The sequence below is a fragment of the Engystomops pustulosus genome, chromosome 6 (genome assembly GCF_040894005.1).
Source record: "Engystomops pustulosus chromosome 6, aEngPut4.maternal, whole genome shotgun sequence".
In the NCBI taxonomy this organism is placed as follows: domain Eukaryota; kingdom Metazoa; phylum Chordata; class Amphibia; order Anura; family Leptodactylidae; genus Engystomops; species Engystomops pustulosus.
Window position 1 is genome coordinate 153,797,645 of NC_092416.1, and position 13,106 is coordinate 153,810,750.

The 13,106-nt window shown below is 43.4% G+C and overlaps 1 protein-coding gene across 3 annotated transcripts in view; it reads right to left on the reverse strand.

Moving 5' to 3' along the window:
* Window positions 1-13,106, reverse strand: part of LOC140064712 (rho GTPase-activating protein 39-like) — a 109,930-nt gene that overhangs the window by 71,590 nt on the left and 25,234 nt on the right. For 2 of the 3 annotated variants that reach the window (XM_072111872.1, XM_072111871.1), the window contains one exon: window positions 12,538-12,596. The exons of the other annotated variant lie outside the window; for it this stretch is intronic. In XM_072111872.1, coding sequence (XP_071967973.1) covers window positions 12,538-12,587 — 50 coding nt within the window. In that variant the 5' untranslated portion in view covers window positions 12,588-12,596. Of the gene's footprint in view, window positions 1-12,537; window positions 12,597-13,106 lie in introns of those variants that run through there. 3 annotated transcript variants of the gene reach the window in all.

Below are 13,106 nucleotides of genomic sequence, written 5' to 3' on the forward strand. Positions count from 1 at the left end.
CATTCCCAATTTTTTTTTTTTTTAAAAGGAAAATTCTTGTAGAAAGTAAAAAAAAAAATCATAATGTTAATTTGAATAAACGTCTACTTTATACCAACAGTATATGGGTTCAGCATACATTTTGATTGTTTACAAGAAAAACTGAGGAGATCATAGGACAAATGTGAGATGGAAAACTTTCCTTTGGGAATAATTTGTGTTTCACCCCCTTGGGATGCATTGTCAAAAGACTTGTCTCACTCGTACAAGATGTGTTACAAACACAAGAGCTTACAAACAGCAATACAAAAGTACCATTTTTCTTAAATCAATTGAAAAACAAAAGGGGTGCTGTCATATTGAGACAATGACATATGGATATCGAAGGGAGGCTCCTTTAATGAGCTACAATGGAGAGTTACTCTATAACATGAGCTCATGATGTATACTCTGAGGTGGTAATGGCAGATTAAGTGTCCCATGTGCCCCGGGCTGTTCACACGACTAGGGCCCCCCCAGCATCCAAACCATCCGGATGTTAAAACTTAAAGGGGTATTCTCGTCTGGGCATTAACATTCAGTTTCATTAATCTGACATATATAAACATTTCTTCAATTAGATGTTATTAAAAAAAAATGTTCCTGTGTGAAGATAATTTTCCATAAATGTCGTCATGTGGTCCCTTAGAAACGAGATAGCTTCCTCGGATACGGCCACCTCTGCTGGAGTGATTGCACAAATAAACAAAAGGTTATTGTATATAAAATGTCCTGGAGTTACTACATGTCGCACAGCCATCCTCTGGTAATGATTGCTGATTCCAGGTGGTCCGGCAGGACTCTATAGCGCATGTCTGGCCACCCCTGCCAGAGTGTGAGGTGGTCGTATCTGAGGAAGCTTTCTGGTTTCTAAGGGACAACATGGCTACATTTATGAGAAATTATCTTCACACAGGAACATTTTTTTTAATAACATCCAATTGAAGAAATGTTTATATATGGCAGATTAATGAAACTGAATGTGAATGCCCAGACGAGAATACCCCTTTAAGTACTACTCCATATCCTTAATCTTGTACGGTTTATAAAAGTACTTTAATGATGAACTACAATTGTGCTGTTATATCCCATCGGAGATGTGGATGCTACCCCTGAGTGCCCGGCCTCTGTGCATCCTGCAGCTGAACTCCCCCTCATACTCTAAATACTCTTGTATAACCCGAGGCTCCTAAATGTAACCCCCACCCCACTCAAGAAAATAAAAACACAGGGAAAAGTTATTGACTAGAGGACAACCCCTAGGGTAGGAAATGCAGCTGCTACTCATGTCAGGCAGGGTCCCCGCCTTTACTGAAATGTCCACTCCAGATGCCCCCCCCCCCCCAGAACATCTTTAATGAAATGTCCAGATGCCCCCTATTAATGAAATGTCTGCTCCAGATGCTCCCTCCATCATTACTGTTATGTCCACAGCTGGGCTCTCATCAAAAAAAGTGTATAAAAAGCTATACTAACCTTCCGGCTTCTTCACCGAGGCTCCGCAGCTCTGTCTACAGCCCGGGGGCATCACTATGACGCGGCAAACTATGACGTCACATGGCCGCGAAATTGCTGAGTCATAGTGAAGCGTCCAGGCCGAAAGAGCAGAAGATGGAGTTGTGGGGCAGATGAGAAGGAGCCAGAAGGTCAGAATAGTTTTTGGGGTTTTTTTTAGACTGATGGGGATCTTCATATGGGGCCAGGGTATGGGCCCCTCCCAAGCCAAAGGCCCCAGACGATAGCCCATATCACCTATATGAAGATCCGCCATTGCGTGGTGGAGTGGTTTTATCATACGTTGGTACACAAACACGGGAATATGATAAATCTCCTCCTAAATGGAGGTGATAAATGTGGGTCCAAATGAACAATTTTCCCAGACCAGTCATGTAATACGTATTGTCAGAAACAGTAACAAATATTTGCATTACTGATTCAGAATGATATGTGTTACTCATTCAGTTTGTGGGTTATTTCAGGTCAGTCTATTGTACTCTGCTGTGATTCATTCCAGAAGTAAATAAATCTTGTATTGGAGACTGAGAGACCTAGGAAGGATGCTTGATGTTTTACAAAGGACCACTTCATTGATTTTATCACATAATTAAATGAACAACAAAACATCAGGTAAAGAGTGGGATAGATATATTAATATGGACCGGAAGTTGTAACTGATTAAAGCAGTCACGGGGAACCTTTTTGAGGCACTGATTTTTCACAAAGCACAAACACTGCAATGTAAGATAAGATAAGATAAGATAATCTTTTATTAGTCCCACAGTGGGGAAATTCACAGAATACTGAGGTTTTAGTGGTCTTCCTAGAACATACACACAGTGTGTATGCTGATTATAATGCCCCCTTAAAGTTTGTGTCTCCTACATCACACCTCCTTGTGGTCCCAGGCAGACTAGGATGAGTGCAATTTTCCTTGCAAGTTGTTGCTACAAGATGGTTAGAAATATTGTATAACTTCTGAAATTTTTGTGATATCTGACCTTTTGATCTCAAGCTACGTGACAGGCGTGGTTGCCAACATTTCCATGGCTTGAATATCTTATTGACATGTGATGTATCTGCATGTCACATGTTGAATAAGGATTCATGTGATGGCATCAATTAATTTACTTCACTGCTTGGGTACCACCATCTTTGATCCAGCTAGTGCCCCCTTCCCCTGCCTGACATCAGAGTCTTCAAGGTCAGTAGCTTTAACAGCCAGGACCATTATTGTATGAGCTCCTGCTCTGGGAACCCTGATTCTTCCCCTTCAGGGAACCCTGCAGGAAAACTCCAATCCCAATTTATCCATCATCTTTCTATTGTATTGGTTTACTACTGAAATTGTCATGTTGCCACTTTGTGACATACAAGTGGGTTTTGGTTTGAGTTTGGACACTTTATCTCCAAAAGGTTTGCCATCACTGCCCTAGGGACTAGAAATACAGTTTAGAAAAATGATATAAATAATATTTTATAGGGGGCGTGGCTTGGCGATGGCGGAGTAAGTCGCACTGACTGCGAGCTCCCGGCCATTCCCGCCAATCACTCACGATACAGAGCGCTAAGAGCCCCGATCGCACCATGGTCCACAGGAGGGGACCGAGGAGGACCACGGCACCCCCGACAGCCGACCCGGGAGCCATAACCAAGTTCCTCAGGACAGCGGAGCTGCCTGAGGACGCGGCGCACGAGGCGCCCAAGATGGCGGCCGCGACCTCCCGGCTTCCTCACACCGCAGCGCCATCTGCTCAGCAGGAGCTGAGTGTAATGGAGGAGTCAGCCCCGCAGTCTCCGGGCACCACGGTGAGCGCCCCTTCAGAGGGGCATCATGAAGAATACCCCCCACTATCGGGGAACAGAGGAGAAGTACCTCCATCCCAGGCTTCCCCTACATTAATATGGCCTTCCACTCCCCACAGGGCCCTTCCTCCCACCCCCACTGCAAACCAAGGGGGCAATGTTTCCCCATCCCAGGGGGCAAGTGTCTCCCAACAAGAATGGGACTGGAAGGCACACATACGTGCCATGCCTACCAGGCATGAAATTAATAACCTTTTTTCAAGGCTGGAGGAATCTCATAAAAAGGACATTGCTGGTTTGCAGAAAGAAATACATCACATTGGCCACAGGGTGGCAGAAGCGGAGTCTGCCCAGGAGAAAATTCTAGATCAATTGGACACTCACTCACAAGTTCTACAGGAACATGCATCCCATATCTCTAGTATTTTGACACACCTGGAAGATATTGAGAACAGGCACCGCCGTAACAATCTAAGGATTAGAGGCGTAAATGAAGACGTGGAACCATCTAAACTTGAGGAGTGGGCTCAAGCGTTTTTTGCAGAGATCTTAAACCAACCTTCTGCCTCTCCAATTGAGCTGGATCGTATTCATCGCACATTGGGCCCTAAGCCGGCGGCTTCTGAGCGCCCTAGAGATATCCTATGCCGAGTTCATTTCTTCAAGGAAAAAGAGGAGATACTTCGTCGTGCAAGGGAGCTCAAGGACATCACGTTCCGTGGATCCAAAATTATTGTTCTCCCAGACTTAGCGAGGAGAACCCTTCAACTGCGGAGGGCCTTGCGTCCTCTATTGACGGAATTGCAATCCAGGGACATCCCGTATAGATGGGGCTACCCGTTTCAACTGATTGCCAAGAAAAATGGGAAGTCGGCTGTATTCAGATCTCTCGGAGACCTCCCGAAATTTCTGGGGACGTTCGAGCTGCCGCAGATAGCCTTACCTGAGTGGCCTATAATCAACTCGGCCCCGGTCCAACCGCCGAGAGAGAGGTGGCAGGAAACACGCAGAAGAGGCTCAGACCGAGCTATGAGTCACTCTACCGGAACCTGAACGGTTTTTCTTTGTATACTTATCTATTTGATAGGGTTACCTGTTATGCTTTCCTTACTAAGCTGTTATAATCTATTCCACATGGTTTATAATAATACCTGTACTCCTCGTTTTATCACAGGCTGCGATGCCTCTGGGAGTGTAGCAGGGGCTTTTATAATCTTTAATTATTTGAAATTCTATTTTTGAAGCGCTTAATATGTTTTTTCTTGTATTATGAACATACTGTTTTTTGGCGGAGATGTGCCGGGAGACTCGCCCCCCATTGATCTCCTCGTCTCCCCCTTAGGGTTGCGGTGCTGGACATCGCCTTGGCTTTTTATGCCTTTTCTTAGATTCACCAGGCTCACTAGGGGCCTGGGTTGTACATTTTCTCATGTATGTTATGTTTGTCATGTTTGTTTACCCCTTTCTTCCCTCCCCGTTCTTTCCTGGCCTAACCTCCTCCCTCCCCCCACTACATTATCTACACATGATCTAAGCTCCCCTTTGCCTAAACTATGGCGGTATTAACTTTCTGTACATACAATGCCAGGGGTCTAAATAAACCGGAGAAACGAAGCCAAATATTATACCGTCTCCATAAGAGACGAGTTTTGGTAGCAATGTTTCAAGAGACTCACTTTAAAGTGGACGGCATTCCCAAATTACACAATAAGTATTACCCTGTATGGCACCATTGCCCTCACCCCTCTAGGAAGGCTTGTGGAGTGTCCATAGCTTTTCACAAGTCGCTCCATCCGACCATATTGGCCACGGAGGTAGACACGGAAGGCCGTTACATATTTCTTAAAATTGACTTACTGGGAAATGTTTTCACACTTGCTAATGTTTATTTTCCAAATCAGGGCCAGGTGTCTTTTGGCGTGGGTGTTCTGAAAAAATTGGCTGTTTTTGCTGAAGGATCTGCATTGATTCTAGGAGGCGATTTCAACGTCCCTCTTGACCCTGCACTGGACTCTTCCACAGGTAGGTCCTCACTTTCCCACCTGGCAATACGTAGGCTGAGACGCTCATTATTAAATCTCAAAGTAGTAGATATGTGGAGGGTGCTTCACCCGGGAGTCAGAGACTATAGCCATCACTCTCAAGCACATAATAGCTACGGCCGCCTAGATTACCTCTTCGTATCACACCAACTGTTAGATCGGGGCCCTAAGAGTTCTATCGATTCCGCCCTCTGGTCAGACCATGCCCCTGTATACGGGTGGCTAGGCCATTTGGGTAAACGCACAAAGGAATTTTCCTGGAGATTAAATGACAACCTACTAAATGATGCCCTATGCGAAGCGGAGGTCCGGGAGGTAATCAAGGACTTTATTTCCTCAAGTCAGGCCCAACTTCTTACAATACCAGTTAGATGGGAGATTTTAAAGGGATCCATCCGAGAGGTGTTTATGGCACATGGGGCACGGCTTAAAAAGGAAAATTCAGCAAAACTGAGCTCCTTATTCTCAGAATTGGGTTCTAAAGAAACCACTAATAAATCCTCTCCAACTGATCTTTTAAAGACGGAAATCTCAACTATTAGACACAAGATCCTCCAAATATTAGATCAAAAGAGCCTATGTTTTAGAGATAAGGTGAGAAAAGATTACTTTGAATATGGGGATAAATGCGGGAAATTACTGGCCAAAACCCTACATCCGAGGACCCCTCAGACACCAGTTATGTCCATATACTCACCCCAGGGCACCTTAGTTAACTCACCGAATGAGATTCTTCGGGAATTCAGTAACTTCTATACCGCTCTATATAATCTGGATGTCCCTGCTACTGATCCTGTTCGCTCTATGGAAGAGATCTCAGGTTATCTGGAATCTCATTTCCCAAACTCAATTTCCCCAGAGGAAGCTTCTACAATTGATAACGACTTCACCTCAGAAGAAATTCTGCAGGTAATAAAGGAACTGAAATTGGGCAAGAGCCCTGGGCCAGATGGCTTCACACCCAGATTTTATAGAGTCTTCGGGGAAGCCCTAGCTACACCTTTGACGGACTTCTTCAACTCTATAGACATAGACAGTCCCTTTGACCCAAAATCCCTTAGAGCCCACATCTCGGTTATCCCCAAACCGGGTAAAGACCCCAACCATTGCGGAAATTATAGGCCCATCTCCCTGATTAATATCGATCTTAAAATATACTCCAAGATTTTAGCTTTACGCATCTCCCCATTTATCCCAAACTTAATTCACCCCGAACAGGTGGGCTTTGTTCCGGGTCGCGAGGCAAGGGACAATACCCTAAAGACACTTACCCTAATCTCGTGGGCTCGGCGCTCGGGGACCCCTCTATGTCTGCTTACGGTGGACGCTGAAAAAGCCTTTGATAGGGTACACTGGGGGTACCTGGGGGCCACTCTTACGAGGTTGGGTTTGGGAGCAAAAACAAGGAACAGAATTATGACCCTCTACACAAATCCGTCCGCATGTGTCAGGGTTAATGGGTCGTTATCCTCCCCCTTTCCCATTCGTAATGGCACGAGACAGGGGTGCCCATTGTCCCCACTCCTTTATATCCTAGTGATGGAATCTTTGGCCTGTGCACTTCGTGACAACCCTTCCATTAGAGGCCTAGAGATCAAAGGAAAACCTTATAAACTCTCACTGTTTGCTGATGACTTACTCATTTATGTCTCAGACCCGGTAGTAAGTCTTCCTAATATTATGAGGGAGTTTGAGGCATACAGTAGAGTTAGCAATTTCAAGGTTAATGTCCAAAAATCGGAGATCTTGAACATCAATATTCCGAATCAGCTGGTCTCCTCCCTGACCACCTCCCTTCCCTTTAAATGGGCAAATGGGCATATTAAATATCTTGGAGTGCACATTCCATCAGATCCTAACCAAATCTACGCTTTGAACTATGCGCCCCTGCTTAAGAACATAGAAACCGATCTCAAATCATGGAGTTCCCTCTCCCTCTCTTGGTTTGGTAGGATGAATACGCTTAAGATGGACTCCCTGCCTAAGATCCTCTACATTTTTCAGACGGTTCCCATGGATCTAAGCGCCGCTTTCCTAGATCGACTCAGGAAACTAGCAACTAAATTTGTTTGGAGGAACTCCCCCCCACGGATAAAACACAGCATCTTAACAAGACACAAAGAATTGGGGGGGGCAGGTCTTCCAGATTTCTCACGCTATCATAGGGCGGTCATAAGTAAAGTGGTATTAGACCTGACAAGTCGGAACAGCGGGAAGCTATGGGTAGATCTGGAATGTTCCCTACTGAACCATGGTCATCTCCCAGGTCTGTTCTGGCTCCCCCCCAAGAGTGACTGGGATTTTTACAACATCTCACCACTAATGTCGCACATCTTAAAAGTCTGGGGCAAGTTCGCCATCAGGGTTAAACTTATCAATGTCCCCGGTCCTTTATCCCCGGTCATAGGTCTTCCCGGAATGCCAGAAACATTAAATAGATGCCCTATTTTACTAAATGACAATGGCCGTCATAAGACTCTGGGGGAGATAATATCCACAACAGGGATACGTTCATTAAACGACATCTTGGGGGATAGGAGACCTTATCCTGGGGTATGGCTACAGTATCTCCAACTTCGTAGTGCTGTTCAAACTCTGACTCCCGGGGGAACCTTAACCTCCACACTTACGGCTTTTGAGTCCATCTGCAGTTCGGCCAAACTGACTCCTCATGGAGTGTCTCTAGTCTATAGGATGCTGTCGGGTTGCGGTGAGGAGGACCTACCACTGCCATATATGAAGGCATGGGAAACGGAGTTGGGTAAAACCTTCACCAAAGAACAATGGGAAAAGTCCCTCCTTTTAACCCATAAGTTGTCGGTGTCCAACAAAATTCAGGAGACTAATTTTAAAATCCTAACTAGGTGGTATAGAACCCCCACTCGCCTACATAGCATGTTCCCTTCAGTTTCTCCTATTTGCTGGCGTTGTCACAAGGACAGGGGCACCATGCTTCACGTGTGGTGGGACTGTGGAGTGGTGGCAGCAGTGTGGAACGCCATTTGGGATCTCTACAAGCAGCTATACGGCTCCACTGGGAGCATTTCTCCTGATATTGCTTTGTTATCAATGCTCCCAGGGCGGCTTAGAGACATTAAAAAAGGCCTCCTGCGTCACTGCATAGTGGCAATGAGATCATCAGATCCTAACCAAATCTACGCTTTGAACTATGCGCCCCTGCTTAAGAACATAGAAACCGATCTCAAATCATGGAGTTCCCTCTCCCTCTCTTGGTTTGGTAGGATGAATACGCTTAAGATGGACTCCCTGCCTAAGATCCTCTACATTTTTCAGACGGTTCCCATGGATCTAAGCGCCGCTTTCCTAGATCGACTCAGGAAACTAGCAACTAAATTTGTTTGGAGGAACTCCCCCCCACGGATAAAACACAGCATCTTAACAAGACACAAAGAATTGGGGGGGGCAGGTCTTCCAGATTTCTCACGCTATCATAGGGCGGTCATAAGTAAAGTGGTATTAGACCTGACAAGTCGGAACAGCGGGAAGCTATGGGTAGATCTGGAATGTTCCCTACTGAACCATGGTCATCTCCCAGGTCTGTTCTGGCTCCCCCCCAAGAGTGACTGGGATTTTTACAACATCTCACCACTAATGTCGCACATCTTAAAAGTCTGGGGCAAGTTCGCCATCAGGATTAAACTTATCAATGTCCCCGGTCCTTTGTCCCCGGTCATAGGTCTTCCCGGAATGCCAGAAACATTAAATAGATGCCCTATTTTACTAAATACAACGACAAGGACAAGATGTCGTTCATTAAACGACATCTTGGGGGATAGGAGACCTTATCCTGGGGTATGGCTACAGTATCTCCAACTTCGTAGTGCTGTTCAAACTCTGACTCCCGGGGGAACCTTAACCTCCACACTTACGGCTTTTGAGTCCATCTGCAGTTCGGCCAAACTGACTCCTCATGGAGTGTCTCTAGTCTATAGGATGCTGTCGGGTTGCGGTGAGGAGGACCTACCACTGCCATATATGAAGGCATGGGAAACGGAGTTGGGTAAAACCTTCACCAAAGAACAATGGGAAAAGTCCCTCCTTTTAACCCATAAGTTGTCGGTGTCCAACAAAATTCAGGAGACTAATTTTAAAATCCTAACTAGGTGGTATAGAACCCCCACTCGCCTACATAGCATGTTCCCTTCAGTTTCTCCTATTTGCTGGCGTTGTCACAAGGACAGGGGCACCATGCTTCACGTGTGGTGGGACTGTGGAGTGGTGGCAGCAGTGTGGAACGCCATTTGGGATCTCTACAAGCAGCTATACGGCTCCACTGGGAGCATTTCTCCTGATATTGCTTTGTTATCAATGCTCCCAGGGCGGCTTAGAGACATTAAAAAAGGCCTCCTGCGTCACTGCATAGTGGCAATGAGTGGCAATGAGATAGTGGCAATGAGACAGGTAATTCCTAGATTGTGGAAATCCACCTCTCCACCTACCAGACTACTGTGGGTGGAGGAGATGGACAGACTGAGACGAATGGAGGAACTGAGAGCACTAGATAACAATCAATATGATATTTTCCACAAAACCTGGTACAGATGGGACACGTTCAGGAACTCACCTGCTCTAACCTCTTGGATATAGATGTTGCAATCATGGGCACCGCTGTCTCAGCAACAGGGGGTACCCCCCCTAACCTCGATGTGTAGTGATTGATTCCTTGTCTCCCCCCCCCCCCTCTTTCCTTACCCCCCTTATTTCTTCATCTCTAGTTGTTTAGTTAATGTTAGATTTGTTCATATTTGCTTGCTCGAGCTTGAATCCTGCTTGATTATGATCCTTGTCATAGATAAATATGGGGCTGCGACCCGAACATGTGCCTGACTTGTAGGCTTCTCGCTCACTTGCAATAAAGTTTATTGAGCCATAAATAATATTTTATATATACACATATATGTCTATATGTGGAATTTTTTATACATCCCTGTTTATCAGAAAATAAGACATGGTCTTTTTTTTTAAGCTTTGAAAAAGGAGTTTGGGCTTATTGCAGGGGATGTCTTACCCCATCCCCCATGAAAAAAAATCTTCATTTATTCAAATATAATATCATCATGTTCTGGGACATAGTCATAACTTTCTAAACCCTAGATTCCATTGTGAATTTCTCGTGACTGTCTTAGAATCATTAGCCCCAAGTTCTCAAGTCTAGAAATAACCCTTTCCTTATACGAGTCCTTCTGTTCAATGTTGAAAGTGGGAGCTGTATATGCAAATTACACTTTAGACTGTAAAATTTAATGGTGGATTATGATATTTCTATGTTCTGTGGTGATTGTGTGATAGCTAAGGGGAAATCTACCATCAAAATCTATCACGATAATCAGGGACACTTCCTCATAGATCCAGGCACAGTGACTGTGGTCATCTTATATTTGTTAGCCATGGCCTCCTTCCTTCTAAAATCAACTTTTAACATGATATAATTTTGAAGTTAAAATAATTGTGAACTCAAGTGACAGCTTTGGCATTCAGCAGCAACTGGAAATTGTTCTAAGTCTGTGAACATCGTGAACTTGTTTCTGAATCAAAATTGTTGGTGAAAAAAAAATTAAAAATTAAACATTAAAATATCCTATATGATCCAGTCTCTGACCACTTAATGGTTTACAGCAAGCTATGAAAGATCTGCAGCTCAAATTATTGTACTTATCCGGTTCCCAAGCCAGCAATTCATTTTATGTAGCCAGCAATCTCTGCACCATATAATTCAATGTGGAAATATAATTCTCACATTAAACTGGCCATGCAAAATCAACTTATTACAAAGCCTTCATTACTTCCTGCTGTGTGTGGTCATCCAGGTATAACATTTTAGCAACCAAGGTCCAGTTGATTACATCCAGATTAATATCTTACTGTGTAGCTTTGGAAGGGGCATTAAGCTTGACAGATAACTTGGTAGTTTGCTAAGGCACAGGTGGTTTTCTTTATAGTAGAATGGATTGTGGACTGTAGTTAAAGTCGGAATGGATTACCGTAGTCCAACAAAGCCTTTAGGAATCAATAGTTCTAATAAAATACAGATGGTCCCCTACTTAAGGACACCTGACTTACAGACAACGCATAGTTACAGACAGACCCCACTGACCTCTGGTGAAGCTTCCCTATAATCCCTATAGCAATGATCAGCTGTAAAGTGTCTGTAATGAAGCTTTATTGATAATCCTTGGTCCCATTACAGCAAAAAAAAATTTAAACTCCAATTTTCACTGGGGCCAAAATTTTTTTGTCTGGATCTACAATTATAAAATATACAGTTTCGACTTACATACAAATTCAACTTAAGAACAAACATCTGGACCCTAGCTTGTACATAACCCGGAGACTGCCTGTATATAAGTTATGTATCATCTCCTTTTTTAATCCCCACTTGCAGAAACTAATAATTGCTATATTTTGGCAATTGGGGTCCAACTTCTAATTTCGCCCAGGGTTGATGCTTTGTCTAAATTCAGCCCTAACAAAAAGTATTTGCATAGCAATCATCTCATAGATTTGTGTTTCCAAATATATTTTATTCCTTTTTTTTTTGTGGTTACCTACACATCAATTTTCTTTGTTCCAAAAAAATTTCTACAGGAGTTTTGTACTTTGAGAAAATTGGCTCCAGAAAACTTGTTCTGTAATAATTTAACAGCACGGTTTCTATAAGACATCTCAAAACGGCATAAGAAAAAAAGAAATCTACTGTATATAAGGGCTCCTGTTACAGAATAGTGAGACAATGAGGTCATACCTTGAAATCAATCTTCTCTGAGTGGTATGCAAACATTAAACTGCTTCTTCGCTTAATAAATAGTGCAGTTCTGGAGCTTCTCTAGGATTTAGACTTGCTCCTTACTTCCAAGTAGTGAGAGATTTGTTTCATCTTGTCTGCCAGTAAGTTTGTAATCATTGTTCATTAGCCAAGACTGAATCTCATTTAGAATTTTAGTCTTAGTTACTCGGTAAAAAGTGCACAGCCTGACCATAAACTCACGTACATGTGGAACTTTTTTTTTCTATGTAAAAGTGTTGTTGGCTGTAAGGTTGGGGGCAATTGGTATGGACTGCCAGCTGTGAGCTCACACATTTTGAGTGGAAAATGATGGCGGCTGGGGAAAAAAAAACCACTATGAATGTGTAATTTCTTCCAACAAGACAATACCTCATTGTAGCATGTAGCAGCTCAGTGACAACATTATGTAATATCAGCATCACAAAATTCTGTAAAAAAAAAAAAAAAAAAAAAAAAAAGGTAAATAAAACAAAATGTGATTTTGGGTCTAAAAATACAACAATGTTATCATTTTATGGTGATATTTTATTGTAGTTTACTTTTAATCGTTTAATAATAAAAACTAGAAAAATCCTGAAACAGGCGGCGAACTGAAAACACTTGCAAACCTTTTTCTCTGCAATACACCCAACCAGTCTGTATTGAGCCACTGCAGGAGGCCCCCATGGTAACACCTTAATTAACTAACATTTTCCCTTGTCCTGTGGATAATGGTTAACATACTATCACGGCACAGGTTGTTTAACGTGTACAAGGATGTACCCATCTGCATACATGGCTGGTGTCTACTGTAAGATACCCAACGTAAATAACAAAATGTTCAATAAAGCAGCTTTTTTGCCACTCAAAAAAAATTGAAGAAAAAGGTCAAACAAAAGAATCATTTACCCAAATGAAAACCCATATTTACAAATGGTGTAACTGCATTTTTGGTCAAT